The 13,538-nt window shown below is 34.0% G+C and overlaps 1 protein-coding gene and 1 long non-coding RNA gene across 3 annotated transcripts in view; one reads left to right on the plus strand and one right to left on the minus strand.

Annotated features, from left to right (window-relative positions):
* Positions 1–13,538, minus strand: part of LOC140434713 (uncharacterized) — a 402,091-nt gene that overhangs the window by 286,305 nt on the left and 102,248 nt on the right. For both annotated transcript variants that reach the window (XM_072523176.1, XM_072523175.1), the window contains exon 2: positions 11,648–11,779. In XM_072523176.1, the coding sequence (XP_072379277.1) occupies positions 11,648–11,779 (132 nt within the window). The remainder of the gene's footprint in view (positions 1–11,647; positions 11,780–13,538) is intronic.
* Positions 12,158–12,893, plus strand: LOC140433365 (uncharacterized). Its single transcript, XR_011949936.1, has 3 exons — positions 12,158–12,402; positions 12,527–12,638; positions 12,718–12,893. It is a non-coding gene; the product is annotated as an uncharacterized lncRNA (long non-coding RNA).

The following is a 13,538-nucleotide window of genomic DNA, read 5'->3' on the forward strand; positions in this document are numbered from 1 at the left end:
TAGAGAAGTATCAATAACAAATAAAGTAGTAGAGAGTTCTATTAGTAATTATAAGAATCAATCCAATAATTTTAATGAAAACACTGAACGGATCTTTGATAAACTAAGGTCAGACTTTCTACTATTCTCAAAGTCACTGCTACTCGTTCAGGTAGTACCAAATTAGATTTGTAAGATTTGTTTATTTAATTATTTTTTTTTCTTTTTTTTTTAAGCGGGGAAGAAAGTACCCTTAGTTAAAGAGACCAGTTATGTTTTAGATAATCTGTCTTATGTCAGTCACTCAGTCATAGTTCTGTCAATAAACAAGTTAGTTGAATCTACATGTGTCTTGTTTATTAGTACTAATAAATATACATTTTTATACTATTAAATATATAACAATTTTAGTTTGCGTTATAGTAATGTCAGCATCAATTCCGTAATAAATAAGGACTTAAGGGTAAAGAGATAGTTAACGAAATAGTAGAAATAGCAGTTTCTAGCACAAAATAGAAAATCTGCTATTAAGACCAAACTTTGGCCAAGTCATAAGGTAAAAAAGTATGGATTGACATTAGTGTGACTAGTTGTCGGCAAGACTTTAAAGATGATGTATCGGAAGACTTCCGAGGACCGACGGGTAAACGACAACGGCTTATAGTTCCCCATATTGGAAGTAACAGCGGCTTTCTGAAAAACAGTAGCCACTATTTCGTATCAAAACAAAACTCTAGGTTACCATTGACATTCAAACAAAACGAACCTGGCGTTAATTGTTCGAATCGACGCTAGCGCAGTGCGAGAGAGACAGCACGCGAAGGATAGAGCTAACGCGGGCATAATTTTTTAAACGTCGTACAATCATCATACAATATACCTGTGTTTGTTGTATTGTGGAAAGTTTTAATTACATTTTTCATCATCATCATCATATAACGGGGGTCCTACGGCGATTGCCGCTTCCCGCATTTCAGCCTCCATCTTTTCCTATCTCTCCAATCTCCCTCTTCTAAGCCTCTAGATTGCATTGTTTTTGTAATTTCTCTTCTCCAGGAATTTGGTGGTCTTCCCCTTTTCCTTCTTTCTGGCGGAACATACATTAAGGCTTTCTTTGGCCACCGCTCCTCCTCCATTCTCATCACGTGACCATACCATTGTAATTGCCTTCCTTGTATTCTATCTGAAAGAGTATCTCTAATTCCTGTACGGTTTCGTATTTCCTCATTCCTGATTCTTTCCATTCTCGATACTCGACATGACCTTCTAAGATAATCCATTTCCACAACGTCTACTTTATCTCGTTCATTTTTTGTCATCGTCCAACATTCGGCACCATATGTGGTAATTGGTTCTACAATTGCTCTGTATACGCGAAGTTTGGTATGCATCTTTATTTTATTAGACCACAGTAATGAATTCAGTATTCGGATGCATTTTTTCCCTTGGGTTATTCGGTTTTGTACATCTATCTTAACTCTGCCATCTGCTGATATGATGCTTCCTAGATATTTATACTGGTTGCAGCCTTTTATGACTGCGTTTTCAAGCCTCAGATCTGTGGTATTTCCTCCAATTTTTAAATATTCTGTTTTGCTTATGTTTACAGTAAGCCCCCATTTGGCATATTCCTCAAATAAATTTCGATTCATATAATTTATATCTTCCTCATCGGTTGCAACCACCACCTGATCATCTGCAAACAACAATGTATACAGAGTTTCTTGTCCCACTTCGATGCCCATAAATCTACATTTATTTCTCCAATTCCTCAATGCTTCTTGGACGTATATTTTAAAGAGTGTCGGTGACAAACAGCATCCTTGCTTTAGGCCTTTAGTGACTTTAAATTCATTTGAGGTTCTGGTTCCAATTTTTACACAACTAACTGCATTTTCGTACAATTTATATATCGCTCGGATATACGTCGAATCCAATCCGGACCTTTTGAGGACCTCAAACATTTTCTTTAACGGGACACTATCATATGCTTTCTCAAGGTCTATAAATACCAAATGGGTCTCTCTACTTCTTTCGACACGCTTTTCAATTATTTGTCGTAGGATAAATATATTATCAAGGCAGGATCTCCCGGTACGAAAGCCGCTTTGTTCTTCAATATCTTGTATCTGTCTTTCAACTCTCTTCTTTAATATTCTGCCGTACAACCGGCCCACAGAGCTCGTCACACTAATACCTCTATAATTGGAACAGTCTCTTTTATTCCCTCTCTTATATATGGAGCTTATATAAGATTTATTCCAATCTTTAGGAATTTCCTGGTCTCCACACATACATTTATTGAAAAGGTTTACTATTAATTCTAAAAGTGCAGTCGGCCCATATTTAACCAGCTCTATGGGAATGTCTCCAGGCCCTGCGGCTTTTCCGTTTTTAACCTCTTTTAAGGTTTCCGTCAATTCAGATAATGTTATTATAGGGATTTCCTGTCTTTCGTCTCTGTTGTCTATTAATTCCCTTATCTTTTCCCATCTGTACTCTACTCTATCCTCTTTCAGCAGTTTCGTATAATATTCTTCCCATTCATTTAACTTTATGAGAGAAATGTTGTCTTCATTTTTCTCATTTTTCCTAAACTGTTTTAATGTTTTCCAAGCTTGCGCCACTTTTGTTCCACCCATAAATCTGTCCAGTTCATCACACTTAGCCTCCCAGTTTATATTTTTCGCCTTATCCACGTCTTTTTTAACTTCTCTATTCCATTTAGCGTATATTTCTCTGTCTTGAGGATCTTTGGATTGAAGCCATATGTGATATGCTTGTTTTTTCTTGAGAACTTTCTCTTCTAGTTCCGTTGACAACCATTCAGGTTTTCCTTTTTTCCGATTTTCAACTTTTCCCAGTGCTTCATTTGCCGCTTCATGAATATGTTTTTTAATTACCTCATACAGACTTTCAGGGTCTAAGTCCTTTGTTTCTATATTTTTTATTTTCTGAGCTATTCTAATTTTATATAAGAACTTTGTCGAATCTTGTTTAAAGCTTTCCAGGTTATATTTTATGTTTTCTATGGTTGTTCCTATGTCTGTTACTTCATCATTTTTGTGATTTGATTGTTCTCTCTTAAATGTCACCATTACTTTTGCAATAATCATATGGTGGTCACTTCCACATTCTGGCCCTCTAAACACCTTCACGTCCTTCGTTTTTAGTTTAGAATCTTTACGATGAATGAAATAGTCAATTATTGATTTTAAATTCCTGGTAGGCTGCGTCCATGTAAATTTATGTATATTCTTATGGGGGAAGAAACCATTTAATATTATCAAAGAATGTGCCTCGCAAAAATCTATTAATCTTTGACCATTGTCGTTCAGAATGTCTTCTCCATATCTCCCTATTATTTCACTGTTGGAGCTCTTTCCGGTTCTTGCATTAAGATCACCTAACTACACTACACTAATTACATTTTTGCCTTTTGTATATATACTCTTCTTGTTTACTCTTGTTGCCATTAAGTTTGAAATTTTTGTACCAGGTTGAATTCAATTAAGTGTTAAAAGTGTGTCACTGTTCAACTTTAACTGTTGTATTGTTGGTATGTGTTACATCCAACATCACGAATTTTTTGATTACTGAAGACGGACTGTAATAATTTTTCTGTACCTTTTGAAGATTGTAGTGATGTTTCTGTTCCTTTGGAGGACTGTCGTAACTTTTTTGTTTCTTTGGAAGACTGTTACTATTTTTTTGTTCTTTTGAAAATATTAGTTTGAGACTGAATTGTTTGTGTATCGATTGTGGCTGGTATGCCATGTACCCGTTTTCTTTCTTCTTTTCCAAGATTGTGTATTAACATTTTGGATTTATTTTCTTCTTTTGTCTTTTTGGAAGTTTCCTGACCTGTAAATTTTTCGCTGTGATCGATCCCGGAGAATACTCTTATGGAACTATTAGCCATCCTGTTTTTCTTCTTTTTTGTGTTAGTTCGAAAATCATTGTTTGACTGTCATAGTGAACTTTATTATTGTTTGATGCTATTTTGGTTATCTAACTAGTGGATAACCATAGCGAAGCTTGCGTAAGCTACTTTCTTGGCCACCCGCCTTTGTTGAGCTGGAAGCAACACTCTTTTCGCTTCCAGAAACTTCAACACTGGCCATGTTTTTGGTTAGGCTAGAGCCATGTTAATAGAAATCTGCCATTGGTCGTTGTGCCTAAGAGCCAACGAACTGTACATGGTGCCGATTCATCAAGTCGAGCATCCGGTTTTAATTTTGAATGTGAATATGTTAGTAACATAGCAGTTAGTACAAATAGTTTTTGGTTATGATTTTTGCTTGAATTTTTTTTGTCTGATTCACTGGAGTCATGATGCATTGTCGCAGTGGCTAGAAAATGCCAGTGTTGTTCCACCCTGAATTCTGTTTGTGCTAAACGAAACTGTTCCAGTTTCTCCAGTTTTCGCTCTTACTTGAGGGTATTGTAGTATTTCGAATCACCTTGTATATGTTAAAACACCGAAATATATGTCCAATTCTTTTGCATCGTTGGAATTGATAATATAAACATTTCTGGTCTGTGTATAATAATTTTTAATTGCATTCCTTTGGTATTTATTTGATCGTGATGCCGCCTAATATTACGCATCAAATAAATATCCACTTAGATCGCTGAGAAAGTATTGCGGGGAAGAGAATTATATCACTCTACGATGAATCGTTGAAGTGGTCACTTCATCGTTTAGTCCGGATTTTCATCAAATTCGTTATTGTTTTTCGTTTTTTGTCATGGAAATATGGTATAAAGTGACAGTAGCAGTTAAATGTGTAGTTACAAATAAAGTTGTATTTGAAATTTTGAAGGAGAAGGATGTCGGTGGGTGTAATCTTCAAAAAACCGAAAAGTTTTTTTTGTGAAAAGGTGAATTTATTCAAAAATGCGATCTGGCAGTTTTTTTGTTGAGTTAATCACCGATTTGTTCGTGCTGTGTTTTATTTGAGAGATTTGAAAAACAGCGTTACAACAATTTAAGAGGTCCACATGGTTTCAAGCAAGAACTTGAGTTGCCGAGTTTTGAAGATTGCACTTTGTTAATCCGAGGCCCGAGTCCAGTGCCCAACAGAGCTTCCACAGAATCGTATATTAGGTTCCCCGGTCATTTCAGACCATTTTGCAGCTTGAGTAAGACACAGTTGGGTGTGTTTGCAGTGTTTCGATTTAATTCCGATCCAAAAAACTTTCTTAAAGGAAATACATCAGCCAGTGATACCAGGTACTTTTTTTGTTAAAATTTTTCAAAGTAAAAATAGACATTTTTCATTAATAATTGCTTTCATGACAAGTTAGAAAATTGTAATACATGAAATTATAAGTTTTATTGATTGGCTAATTGTCATATTATTTTTCTTTTAAATACAAATAATTTTAAATTTTAATTAATGCTTCAAAATGTTTTGTTATTTAATTTCGACATATGACAGTTAGTATTATCTCTTTCGGACATTTGGTACAGAACCATAAATTTTGAATTGTTTTGTTTTGAAGGTTAACCTCAATGTAGCTCCTTTGAAAAATCTAGATATTTTCGACGTTTGATTAAATTTCGACCATTTACAGACCAGAATTGTTCACGAATTGCAGATAATGTGAGTTGAGGTCCAGCATGAAGAAGGGAATATGTTTAAATTTGGCATAGAGTTTCGTGAGTTAATGGTTTTTTGGAAGAATAGCTGGATGTTTTTTTTTTCATACTTAAAATTAGATCTATCCAAGCGGCCTCCAACTCTTAGTATATCGGAACCATCTATAAAAGGGTTTAAAATAGAGTAAAGCTATTGGAGGAATCCACTTTTTTGTGGCTTTTAATGATTTAATTTCTCTTACAAATGATTCTTGTTGACAAATACGGGTTAGTTGTTTTAAAGAATTTCTCAATTCTTCGCATGTCAACGGACCTGAGACCTTGTTAGAAGAATTGGAACGACAAAGACGAATAAAGCGTAATACATAAGAAAATATTCTTTGAAGTCTTTCAAAGGTAGAGTAGTCATTGAGCCTTGGAATTTCTAAAAACTCTGTTACAGCAGATAAGGTGGCCATTAAAACCTTGTGCTTGACTTCTGGAAGATTTTCATAGGGAAAAAAACGAAGGTTTCATTATATTTATAATTGAGGCTGGTTAGACATTTGAGACCCTTCCACCAAATTATGCATTAATTCAGCCAACAGTAAAGCTGAACAAAGTTGTAATCTAGGGATAGTGACTGACTATTTGTAAGGGAGCCACACGAGTTTTTGCACAAAGCAAATAATGACACTTGCAATATTCACCATTGATAACCGATATTATTGTCGACGTTTTGTTTTTATACAAACCTTCTGTCTTGCCGGTGTAAAGTCGTCTGATGTCGATATTTATTGTGTTTTTGCGTTTGAACTATTTGTGCCTTATTTTAATCATATTATTATATTGTTTTGTAAGTAAATTTGGATATAATAATCGGTAGGTTAGAGTAATGTGTATATTTGTGTGTGTGTGTGTGTGTGTGTGTGTGTGTGTGTGTGTGTGTGTGTGTGTGTGTGTGTGTGTGTGTGTGTGTGTGTGTGTGTGTGTGTGTGTGTGTGTGTGTGTGTGTGTGTGTGTGTGTGTGTGTGTGTGTGTGTGTGTGTGTGTGTGTGTGTGTGTGTGTGTGTGTGTGTGTGTGTGTGTGTGTGTGTGTGTGTGTGTGTGTGTGTGTGTGTGTGTGTGTGTGTGTGTGTGTGTGTGTGTGTGTGTGTGTGTGTGTGTGTGTGTGTGTGTGTGTGTGTGTGTGTGTGTGTGTGTGTGTGTGTGTGTGTGTGTGTGTGTGTGTGTGTGTGTGTGTGTGTGTGTGTGTGTGTGTGTGTGTGTGTGTGTGTGTGTGTGTGTGTGTGTGTGTGTGTGTGTGTGTGTGTGTGTGTGTGTGTGTGTGTGTGTGTGTGTGTGTGTGTGTGTGTGTGTGTGTGTGTGTGTGTGTGTGTGTGTGTGTGTGTGTGTGTGTGTGTGTGTGTGTGTGTGTGTGTGTGTGTGTGTGTGTGTGTGTGTGTGTGTGTGTGTGTGTGTGTGTGTGTGTGTGTGTGTGTGTGTGTGTGTGTGTGTGTGTGTGTGTGTGTGTGTGTGTGTGTGTGTGTGTGTGTGTGTGTGTGTGTGTGTGTGTGTGTGTGTGTGTGTGTGTGTGTGTGTGTGTGTGTGTGTGTGTGTGTGTGTGTGTGTGTGTGTGTGTGTGTGTGTGTGTGTGTGTGTGTGTGTGTGTGTGTGTGTGTGTGTGTGTGTGTGTGTGTGTGTGTGTGTGTGTGTGTGTGTGTGTGTGTGTGTGTGTGTGTGTGTGTGTGTGTGTGTGTGTGTGTGTGTGTGTGTGTGTGTGTGTGTGTGTGTGTGTGTGTGTGTGTGTGTGTGTGTGTGTGTGTGTGTGTGTGTGTGTGTGTGTGTGTGTGTGTGTGTGTGTGTGTGTGTGTGTGTGTGTGTGTGTGTGTGTGTGTGTGTGTGTGTGTGTGTGTGTGTGTGTGTGTGTGTGTGTGTGTGTGTGTGTGTGTGTGTGTGTGTGTGTGTGTGTGTGTGTGTGTGTGTGTGTGTGTGTGTGTGTGTGTGTGTGTGTGTGTGTGTGTGTGTGTTATTTCAAAGAAACAAATGACCTCAACTTATTACCCGCGATAATTAATTATTGAAATACTGATTAAATTAAGTATTACATAAATCTATAATATCTATGTTTGGGTCGGCACTACCGACCCTGACCGGCCGCCACTGATTAAGATTTCATTTTTATCAATGTGATCTATGACTTGATCATATCGTCGGTAAACAGCCAAAGTGGCGTTTTGAGAAAATTGGATTTGAATTTTGTTGCAACTTTTAAGCTTGCTTTTTTCTTATCTTAGTTGGGCGTATTCTATTAATTTGGCACTATTACACAGGCACTATTATTATTATTAAATTTTATAAATCAAAAACTTAACCAAAAAAGACAAACATTTTGAAATTAAAAAAAAAAACTGGACGTTGTGTTAGATACGTCAGTTTTTCTTTGTAATGTAATTTTTGCCAAGGACTTAGGTCAAGTATTTAGGGATCAAAATAACAATTAATACTTTATAAAAATATGTTTATTTTAAAAAGGAGAGTTATTTAGGATAATATTTTCAAAAATTAATAAGTAAAATAAAATATGCATTTAATCTTCATGATCGGTGTCTTCAGTGGCATCTGGTTCTGGCAGACAGTCTCTCTCATTAGCAGCAACGTTTAATGAGTTGTAAAAATTTTCGTAAATCTTTGGAATTGTTCCAGACGCACACATGCTCAACAGATCTTTTTGTTTAGCTACTGATATTGGAAGGTTTCTGTCAAATGCTTTGGCAATATTTTTATTGTATTGTCGTCATGGTTTGACGATAAATCCTTCAGTGAAATCCAAACGGAAATCAGTTTTGTATGACACTTTTACTCCTTCCTCAGACTTAGAGTACCTCACGTGGCATATTTTTCTTCAGGGTAAGCCTCGTAATTTTGCCTTGTATAATGACTTGAAGTCCAAAAACTCATCAAACCCCATTTCTGTTACCTGAAAAGGACTGGGTTTATTCCTCGCACTTCGAATTAGTTGGGCCCATCCTTCCGGAGTGTACACAGGAATGTGTTTAGACTTTTTCTCTATTTTTGAGTGAATACTGTCACACTCCATTTCAGTATGCCCAGTTTCAAAAAATTTATAGTTTATCATTGTTAGTTCATTACTTTCGCTCAATAAATTTATAATCATTGTGGAAAAAATGTAGTTTTTTTGTTGCCCTATGCAACTATCCGACATCATGTTAAGAGTAGTTATATTTTCTTGATGTAAAATATATTTCCCAATACAGGTTGCGATTTCGTTGGCTCCTCTTCGTCCATTACTCTCGTCCCATAAAAAACACATAACTTCTTGGTTACTGCTACTTGGTAAACTACAAACTTTCAAAGATAAAAAATCTGACCTGCTGGTCCTTTTGGCGTATTCAGTACTGCCTGTAGATCAAAATTAAAAGAGAGAGTTCTTTCTTCAGATTGAGCCATTTTTTTATCCTTATCCCGTACTTAACTTTCCATACCTGATAATTCTTTGGATTTATGTACTATTGGGTTGTTCTGTACCTCTTCTTCCTCTCGTCTTTCTTTATTCTCTAGTTGAATGGTGTTAGCACCATTTAAATTAATATCACCTAAACTAATCTCATCTTCTTTGTCGCATGGTAGTTGTGCATTAGATTCCTTAGATTCCAGTATTATTAAAATACTATTATCTATATTGCTATTATTTTCTTCTGTACTAAGAATCTCTGTTATGTCATCTACTACATAAATCTAAAACAAAAACAAATTATTTAGATTTAATGATAGTAGATCACAATCAAACAATACTATTATTATTAGATAAGAAAAATAAACCATAATGAAGCGTAACAAATATATTTACCGCATGCTCGTCATCTTTATTATCGAGTAAAATATTTGTATCGATGTCGTCAGGTTCAATACTTGTAATTAGATAATCCTCCTGGCCAAGTTCCTCCTCTGTAAAACTACCTATGGCAGACTCCTAAAAAAGTAGGTATCTATAGGTACATTGATTTCAACTTCACCTTGAGTTATAACTTAGAGGTAGTGGTAAAATTACCTTACCTTTCCTTCGATTTGAACTGATAGTTGTGTAATGTCAACTGCTACGTTTTCCATTTCGTTTAGTTGGGCTTGTAAGACAGATTTTAAGGAAATGTTATGTTCTCCTCTCTCTGACAAAGGAACGTCCTGTGTGTGTGTAGAACACCCAGACACACTCCAGAACATTCCAGATTTTCCAAGGAAGTCTACAAAGTAGCAGTCGCAAATTAATTATTAAAAAATCTACATTAGATGGAAAAAAGTGTGAAAATTGTATTATCTTACAACATTTTCTTGGCTCCTACTATTACCCTGTTGTAAAGTCTGAGATTGTACAGTATTTCTTTCAGCTAAAACATCGGCATCATTTGATTTTGTTTTATCTAATTTAACATTTTTAGTGTCCACATAATCATTATACGTTAAATTTGCACATGATTTTTACAAAATGATAATTAATTTACTTATTTTATTTAACAATATTCGGAATTAGGAAACTTTTTAATAGGTACTCACTTTCTACAAAGTTGAAGCATAACCTCTGATCTTCTTTTCACCCCACCATGCATTGGTTGTTATCTTTTCGTTCTTACTAATATGAATTAATGCGTAAAGGTATTAAAAAGTAATATTTTTAATGGTCACTAAATAGTACAAAACAAACAATAAAACACGAAATAAAATCAACACATTTGTACACTGGACAAAATCAACCGTTAGATACGTCGACTTAACAAGATTATAATATTGTTGGACGAGGTTGCCGTGTCAGTTACAATGACACAATGACGCATCGATACATACGCCACTTTGGTTTTGAAAGGAACCTTGATTTATCACTAGATTGAAATGGCGTATGTATATGTGTCATTTTGGTTTTGAAAATCACCATTCGTTTTGCTATACGCCAAATGAGAATTGAGGTTTAAAATCATTTTCGTAACTAAATTCAATTACGTCGTTCTGGCATTGCGAAGAAAATGTAAAATCATGTAAACATGCAACAAAACCCTAAACTAGCCAAATTTGCAGATACGCCACTTTGGCTTTGTACCGACGATATACTGACAACTCCAACAATTTTTCAATGGGCGGAAGTATAGTAATAGGTCTAAATTCATCCGCCTTAACAGTATTATTAACTTTGGTATTGGAACAATAATTGTACTGATTTTTATTAAATCTGTAATTTTGGATGATTTAAGGGAAGTATTTATAAAATTCAAGATAATGTGACCACACCACAAGTTACAAAAAACTATTTTAACATTTTGGGGTAGAGTATTTCATTAATGTTACTGTTATTATCTAATGACTTAGTTTGCCAGTGTCAGTAACCTAAATTCATAAATACTGGGATACAAATTCTAATTATCATAATTCTTCGGAGTTGATAGTTTCAACAATTTGCTGAATACTAGAGACGAATTACTCACCAAACTGACGTTATTCGCCAAACTCATCCTCAACTGGAATTTTTAACTTATAACTCATACAAGAAGGTAATCTTTTACCAGGTATGATTGCTGTCTGTTTAGTTTTGATTTTTGTTCATTTTGTTTTGAGCAAATATTACTTTAAATTATGATCACGTATAAACATACATTAAATTCATTTTAGATACCAAAAAAATTAGATATCACTCGGAAATACTTCGCAAGACTGAAGAGTTAGTGAAGAAGGATGGACATGGATGAATTATGTTAACAAATAATGACAATGTCAAAGCATCTTTATCATTACGAAACCTATTAGATTCATATTTTAATTTGTTAAAAAGCGAGTATTTTCAATATACTTAGCTCAATCTAGAATTATTTTTTAACATTTTAAAAATCATAATGCATAATATGTATTAGTAACATGTTTAACCCTAAAAAACTAAGTACACAATTTTCTATTTCTTTAATGATTGTTTGAATTTTAAAGGATTAAATTAAATTGATTAAATTTATTTAAGTTATTACATTCTGAGTCTGCCTCTATGTATTTTCAAAATGTATTTCAAAAAATATAAATATAATAACTGCCAATGTATTAAATTCTAACCTTTTGTTTGGGTTCGAGTGATCGCCACCATTAACGCCATCAACTATACAAGTAGTTGCTGATGGAAGATGGTTCACATTCTCATCTGGGTTCTTTTGTGTGACCATACCATCAAGACCATGCCAATCTTCCCTATAATAAAAATAAACAAATAATTGGGAAAGTAAAATGCATTTAAAGATATTTAAAAGAACTACATATTTAACAAAAAGGACTACATTTATAAAAGGATTAACAAAAATTTTTTTTGTTTATATAGGTGCTTATACACAAACTAATATAAAAAATAAAAAGCTGTGTCTGGGTACGCGCTAACTTGTACGCAAATCGAAAAGTTGGATACACGCGAATCAAACGTCATCAAACCAGTGACGTCATTATCTATTTTTTGTATTTTACACGCTAATTTGTGATGCGTATATGCTGTAGAGTGAGGTTCTATAATAATAATAATTGTTGTTCGCGAAATCGCGTTGTATTTTCACTTTAGAATTTTAATTAGTAGAGTTTTCTTATTTTTTTTTATTTGTTTAGTGTTTATTTGAATTTATTATGGAGTATGGACTAAAACAATATGAAGAAGATAAAAGACAAAAATTTGTGATTAAGAGTAGCTGAAATATTGAGATGACTGAAAAGATTTTATAGCGTAAATTAAAGAAAGACCCTAGATATTATGAGTGTTACAAGTTCAATATATTTTGTGTTTATTTTAGTGCGGAAAGAAGACATGGAAAAGTCATTTGTAAAACAAGGTAAAAAATTACATAATAAATTTATTATTGATGATTTGTTACTCTGTGCACTCTGCGATATACCTAATTATTTGGTAATTTTCGGCACGTCCTTGTTGAATATGTATTTCATGTAATGTTTTAGAATTTACAAAATGAATTGTCCAGCCGTAATCAAACTTAGAGCTACTAAGACAGGTGATTTTCTCCAAATTAAACAATCAGTTGAGAAACATGAAAATCATGAAATGTCAGAAGTAAGTGTAATATGAACATTTTTTTTTTGTATTTTATTTTTAATTTGAATGATCATTGGTTATTTTATAACCGTTTCAGGTGGTGCACGATTATTGTCCAACAAACCGTAAGCTAAACTCCTCTAATGAGCAAAGTATTGTCGAGAATTTAATGGATGTCCGTGAGAATAAAAAGCTAATTCAACAAAAAATATTGTGTTCAACTAGAAAATTGTGTACAATGAAAGATCTATCAAACACTGCATATGGTATAAAAAGTGCTAGTAATGATTTAGAACATGTAGTAAATGAGTTGAAAAATATTTACAATGAGTTATATTATAGATAAAATATAGTTACTTATACATTTTATTTTACATTTTTTTTTAATGCAATGTTCACATTTTACATGATTCTGTAAACCAATTTAAAGCTCTATATTTTTTTACTGATTCCATGAGGAGAGCAATTAAATCCTGGCATGAATTTGTCTCTGTAGATGGTACCTATAAGTTATTAAATCTAGGATTTATGTGTTCATAATGCTAGTTAAAGATTAGAATGACATTGTATGGCGAATAGTTATGAGCGAAATAGAATTACCGCCTAAAATTAAAATAAATGTTCCGATCAAACCGTTATTAGATTAAAGCGAAAACGAATTAAAAAATAATTTTCTGAGCTTTAACAATAATAATTATCTTACGTATAAAAATTGTTTTAGCAGTATTTTGTACATATCATGTTAACTAAATGTATATTTTTATATACACATTGATTTATTACAATTAAGTTTGATCTATCTCAATAGTTCTGATTTCCTTCCCTTAATCACAAATATTTGTCTATCAAACGAACACTAGACACACCAGAAATGGGACAATTAGTGTGTACCAAAAATACAGTCACAGCTCACGCTAA

This window comes from Diabrotica undecimpunctata, chromosome 2, assembly GCF_040954645.1.
Source record: "Diabrotica undecimpunctata isolate CICGRU chromosome 2, icDiaUnde3, whole genome shotgun sequence".
NCBI classification, from domain to species: domain Eukaryota; kingdom Metazoa; phylum Arthropoda; class Insecta; order Coleoptera; family Chrysomelidae; genus Diabrotica; species Diabrotica undecimpunctata.